The 6,457-nt window shown below is 40.8% G+C and overlaps 1 protein-coding gene across 1 annotated transcript in view; it reads left to right on the top strand.

Annotated features, from left to right (window-relative positions):
• Positions 1–5,186, top strand: part of PTPRJ (protein tyrosine phosphatase receptor type J) — a 167,724-nt gene extending 162,538 nt beyond the window's left edge. Inside the window, exons 24-25 of the mRNA XM_074230654.1 lie at positions 626–761; positions 3,603–5,186. Of these exons, the coding sequence (XP_074086755.1) occupies positions 626–761; positions 3,603–3,761 (295 nt within the window). The 3' untranslated portion in view covers positions 3,762–5,186. The remainder of the gene's footprint in view (positions 1–625; positions 762–3,602) is intronic.
• Positions 5,187–6,457: the final 1,271 nt, after the last annotated feature.

The raw sequence follows: 6,457 nt of genomic DNA on the forward strand, positions 1-6,457 counted from the left end.
TATATTTAATCTGAAGAACAGAAAAACGCAGGTGGGGGAAGAAGTGGAAGAGAGGGGATGGTTGCTAATCACTATTATCCAATTAAACTTGGCTGGCTGATCTCAGAGTAATTGTGAAGTTCCCATCAGAGAACCTATGTAAAGAGCTTTGCAAACTGTGAAGTGCTGTATATATAGATAGGCCAGGTGCTTATAATCATAAATATGGGATGACAACTAATAGTCATTCAGTCTTCATTTATTTCAAAGTCCTGGGAGGTTTCACATTAAAGGCAGAATGGCTTTTTTTTTTTTTTAAAATAAGCTATTCATAGAAATTGAGAGTTCTAAAATAAATAGGTTGTACTAGAGCAGCAAACTCAGGTTTGTTTGTGTGTGTGTGTGTGTGTGTATGTTCATACACACAGGAAGATTCATGCCTCAGCAAAGGATTAGGCTAGATTAAATTAAATTCAGCAAATTTTTATTGCGTCTTGACTCCAGACCAATATACTTTCCACATGCCAAGAACATGATGGAAACAAAGGGCAGTTGAGTTTTAGGTCTCCAAGATCAAGAGAGAGAGAGAGAAGGAACTGTTGTTATTTGATGATGTGACATGAGTGTGTATGTTTTTTTCTTCCAGTGCTGGAGTTGGCAGGACAGGTACATTCATTGCCATAGACAGACTCATCCATCAGATGGAGAATGAAAATGCCGTCGATGTGTATGGGATTGTATATGACCTCCGCTTGCATCGGCCCTTGATGGTGCAAACAGAGGTATGATCAAGTGCTGTACCCACAAGTCAAATTGGGGGAAGGAGGAGGAACAGGGACTGATGCATTCTGCCCTCTTGTTCAAACATTACATCCTGATATCTGTTTTGGAAACATGGGCCGTAAATAAGATTGTTGTCCTGATTTACCATAGCTGGAAAAAAAATTCCTTCACCTGGTGACCTTACACAGAGCAGGTGCTTAATAAATGTCTAATGAGTTGTTTGATTGAAATTCCAGGCAGTGGTGGCAAACCTGGGGGTTAAGATTATGTTTCATGGAAAGGTTTTCATTGAACACCTACAGTCAGTAAGCATCTACTATGCTGCCTGCTCAAGATACAAAGAAAAGCAAAAACCGGCCTTGTCCTCAGAGCTCATCTTCTACAAAGTTTTAGACTATAGAGTCCCAAGAGCAAAATAGAAAAGATGAAAGCTCTGTCCTCTGGGATAGGGCTTCCTCCTTGGGTTGGTGGATTTGTTGGGTTTGTTTTTAGTATTTTGATAACTATTTCAATATTTTCGGTTTCCTTTCTAAGCCTGTGGAATTTATTTTATGTTTTTACAAACATGATACTCCACTAGACCCTAAGAGGATAGTCATTTGAACACAAAAATGATTAAGAACCCCTGATGAAGATTTGATGAAACTATGTATTAATACTCTAATGCCATTTTAGAAGCTTTGGCCCCATGTTGGTAGAGTGTCAGCCCAAAGGACTGGATGAACACTTGGTTGCTGTAGCAGGGCTCTTGGGTCTGGTCTTGCTTGGGCTCAAAGACTTCTCTCAGGTGCCACTTCCTTCACAAAATCTTTCCTTATTCCTCCTGACTGAGAGTGTTCTCTCCTTCTTCAAGATTTTTCTAATTATAATAAATAACAACAAAAACCAAATTGTGGTTTAAAGTTTGCAAAATGCTTTCCATACTATCTTTTTGGATCTTTAACTATCTGAAGTACGTATTATTATTATACCTATTTTACAGGTAAAGAACTTGAGACTTAGAGGGGCTTAGTGATGTGCCTAGGGTTGAACAACTAGTAGGTATTTGAGGCAGGATTCAACCTCAATTTCCTGACTCTAGCCTGGCAATTTGTCCACTGCCCTCCCTGGCTGCCTTCTAAGCACTTTATCTGGATCTCTAGAGGCCACTGGGATAGAATTGGAAGGACCTGCACCACCAGGGTTGGTGTCTCAGGTTCCTACTTCATGATGGAGTGTTGCTTGTGAGGAACAACAGGAAAGACAATTTGGTTGGTCCAGTGGATCCAGGAGAAAATGGAGTAATGGATGATGAGTTGGGGCTAGGTTATGATTGCAGATTTTTAATTGGAAAGGGACCTTTGAGATCATTGAGTCCTATTCCCCACTGTACATCATGTTATCCACCTGCCTCTTCTGTCTGTGACTTTGGTCAAATTGTTTTCCTAGTCTGAACCTCAATTTCCCTTTCCATAAAATGGGAATAATGATACCTGCTGCACTAGATAATTCAGTCCTGTTGTATCAACATGTTTCAAAGACCGTTATGCAGTTTAGGAACACCAACGTTTAACTAAGACTTTGGAGGCACCTAGTGTGTCCTTGGGGAGGCTTTCTCTTACCCAAAAGAAAACTGCAGATCTAACCTACTGTTGCCAAAAATGACGTAGATACTGTTTATTTTTTAACTAAATCAGATGCTCCGGGACAAAGAATCTCATCCTCTGGACTGGCCTGCTTCACAAACAGAATGACTTCCCAGAATTTCCCAAGCCCTTCCTTTGAGTAGGGCCCTAGAGTTACAAAGATACAAACTCTTAGTCCCTCTTTCATGGTTCCTAAGAATGAATGTATAGCAAACAAGTGGTAGGTCATTTTGGGCACTTAATCAGTGAGGGGAGTGGAAGAGGCCCATTGGAGAAGATGACCCTTGAAGGACATGGATTCCTAGAGGCCAGGACTCCATTCTAGGCCTGGAGGAATGGCCAAGGCAGAAGCCCAGGGATGGAGGATGGAGTATGTGAGTACCAGCAGGGAAGACAGTTTGACTGGACCACACAGTACAGGATGAAGAATAATATCTGAGGAGCCTGAAAAGGTAGTTTGAGAGTCAGGCTATGAGGACCCCAGGGAGAGAATATGAATATTTGGTTCCAAATCGCTAGCTAAGATAGCCTTTTGATGATGTCTAGGTCCTTTCCAACTCAAAAACCTCTAATCACTACTTAATCCTGACTGACCATCCCCAGTTCATCATCCATTACTCCATATCCCACTGGAGCGTGCCATCTAACCTGTCTTTCTACTTGTTCCTTTCAAATCATATTCCATCTTGTCTTTCCATCAATGGAAAAAGCATTGGTTTTGTAGTCAGAAAATACTACCTTTAGAACTTGGGCAAGTCACTAGGCTTTAGTTTCTAGTTTCAGTAAAAATGAGGGTGTGGGTTAGATGGTTTCTAAGATTCCTTCTAATTTTCTATTAACTGATCCCTCAGTTTTCTTACAGTCTGGTGAGGCTTATGTTACCAATACAGGTATGTCTAACTAATAATATTGAAGTGTAGAATTCAGCACTGGAGAGCTCCAAGGGGATCAATCATTCATTACCCACTGGGAATCAGGGAGGGCTTCCTGCAGGAGAGGGAGATACTAGAGGTGAGCTCCCTGGAAGTGTAGAAATTGGTGAAGGGAAGAGAGAAAAGGCTTTTACTCTTGGCTTTGGGACCCATCCAAGTAAAGACCCAGAGACAGTATCAAGCCTGAGTGTGTTTTCTTCTCATATTCTATGCCTAATTTCAAAACAACTTTGCATCAGTAAAACTTCTGATCATTGTTTTTCTCTTGCATTTTCTTGGTCAGGATCAATATGTCTTCCTCAATCAGTGTGTTTGGGATATTATCAAATCCCAGAAAGACTCCAAAGCTGATCTCATCTACCAAAACACGACCGCCATGTCCATCTATGAGAACCTCGCGCCAATGACTGCTTTTGGGAAGACGAATGGTTACATTGCTTAATTCCAAAGGAAAACCTTCATGCCCAGGGCTTCCTGGGCCTGGCGCCCCACAGGAAAGGGAAATGAATGCACTGTTGTGGATATGTTTTTATATGTACAGTGTCTTAATTTGAGAGTGTGTGTGTGTGTGTGTGTGTGTGTGTGTGTGTGTGTGTGTGTGTGAATATTCTGTTTGGTTGTGACCAATCTTGAAGGCTTGAAGATACACATATAAGAAAATGCAAACAAAGAGTTGGACTTCAGGGACTGTGGCTGAGTAAACCAACTACATTCCAGATTAAGAATAGGATGAGTTGACTTTTTCCCTAGGGGTTGCAGACCAACGAGAAAAAGGGAGCTGCAAATCTTTTCCCCTCTTCTTTATAAAGGATACTCATTCTCTTTCTCTCTCTTCTCTCTGTCTCTGTCTTTCTCTTTCTGTCTCTCCTTTTCTCTCCTCTTTCTCTCTCTGTCTCTTGTCTCTCTCACTCTCCTCTCTCTTTTTTAAATGAGCAAACTCTTTTATATGGTTCACATTCTGAAGCCAAGATTGTGTTGAGTTGACTATATTTTGAGGATCAGAAGTCTATTTTTACCTACTGTATCTTGGAATCTCACTGATGTATAAATGCTTAATTTTGGTTGTTTATAGTGTCAAGAGGGAGATGTGGTATCTCTCCTCCATGTGGATTTTATATTTAAACATGTGCCTTTCCTAATTATGCTTCCGTAGGCAAAAATCAGTAGATATCTATATTTTTATATTGAATCTCATAATTGGAATATACATTATATTTAAAAATAGATGAGTAAGGCCTACTAGCCTTTTCAGTGCCATTCCTCTTGTCTTTTTTAATTCAGCTTTCCTCTCGTTCATCTCCCATCTTTCATTCCCTCTTTCTTTTTTCTTTCTTGTCTCTCCCTCTCTTTTTCCTCCCTCCCTATCTCATCTCTCTCTTCTTTCCTTCCTTTCTCCCTTTCCCCTCTTTTTTCCCTTCCTCTCTTTACTTACCCCTTTTCAGTATATTTGGCTCTCCTTCCCTTCCCTAGTTTCTTCCCAAAGACTTGGTCACTCTTGTCTCCCAGCACCTCGTGGGCTGGGTGGGAGTAGAGCTGAGCTCTCTGCCCCATAGTGACCCAGCCCCGCTTGTCCAGCCTGGGCTTTTTTGTGTTTCTGTGTTTGGTAAGAAGGATTATTTAACGGTGCAATATGTGAAGTAGTGATTCATGATGCTCTATGTTTTTTAGTAGGGATTTACTCAGGTTGGTATTTTTTGTGTCTTTTTTTTTAAAGAAAAAAATGTGTGTGATTCTGTGAAAACTTCTGTGTAATGATCAGTGTCCAATCAGGGCCCTTTTCCCTCCCCTAAGTCCACTGGCTCTTGTCTCTACTGGCAATGACATGCATCGATATCTACTGTGTATGTATGTGTATGTGTATATATATATATATATATATATATATATATATATATATATATATATATATATATATATCAAAGTCTCAACAGTCAGAACCGAGATGTAAAAAATTTGAATTTGTATCAAAGATGTAATTATTATTTTAAAAAATTCTTTTCAATATGCTTCTGTTGTCATGACTTGTATCTGTTTCAAATGTCAATTTGGGGGAGGGAGGTGTCAAGTGTCTGCTTGAGAATTCAGGAATTTAACATGGAAATAACTTAATAGTTTTCCTTTTGGAAATTCCTCTGTGTTAGGTTGGGAGAATCTAGCATTTCATGATATTATATCTATGTTTTGCTCTCAGGTAGCAGCTTAGTTGGGGCAATGATCTGAGTGCTGGACCTGGAGTCAGCAAGATCTGAGTTCAGATCTAACCTCAGACATTGACTGGTTGTATAATCCTGGGTAAGACTGCCAGACATACGCTTGCCAAAAACACTAATGCACATGAGGGGGTCAGAAGAAAGCATTCTGGGACACCCTGAAGGTCTCTCTTAAGAATTTTAGAATTGACTGTACAGCATGGGAGATATTGGCACAAGACCGCCCAGCATGGCATGCTTTCATCAGAGAGGGTACTGAGCCCTGTGAGAAGGGCAGAACTGAAGCAGCTCAAAGGAAATATAAGTTTAGCGAACCCACCCCAGCTGTTCACCTGGACTATGCCTGACCAGTGGTAGAGCATCCCCAGCTTGTACTGCTCTGATTGGCCACAGTCAAACACACTGTTACTCTTCTCTGAATGGTGATGTCATTCTGATCTTCTCTGATAACAAAGGACATAAACTAACCAACCACCTCATCTGCAAAGTAGGGGCAGCAACTGCCTCCCAAGGTGGTTGTGAGGGTAAACTGAGATATTATAAAATACTCTGCAAACCTTGCAATATTCCATAAAATATCATTATTGATATATATTTGGGGTTTAGACCATCTGGTAGGCCTACTATCTCCAGGGCTCATGAAGAAATCACACAAAGTTCCAGGAGTTGGGTGGCCATTTCCCTCCAAATACCCTAACTCAGTTTGCTGACTTCTTAGAATCCCAATGACCATGGATATGTGGCCGCTACTTGTCTCCTGGGCACTGGGTGCCCTTCTCTCCAGGCGCATCCTGGAGAAGTAATTGAAAGGTTGAGGCTGTAAAGGTGGGAATAACAGTATAGTCCAGTCTTGAGGGATAGAAAGCGCTAAAAGGAAACTGGCGTTCTGGAAGACTGGATCTAATCCTGTCCTCATAGTAGAAATTAT

This window comes from Macrotis lagotis, chromosome 3 (assembly GCF_037893015.1).
Source record: "Macrotis lagotis isolate mMagLag1 chromosome 3, bilby.v1.9.chrom.fasta, whole genome shotgun sequence".
In the NCBI taxonomy this organism is placed as follows: Eukaryota; Metazoa; Chordata; class Mammalia; order Peramelemorphia; family Peramelidae; genus Macrotis; species Macrotis lagotis.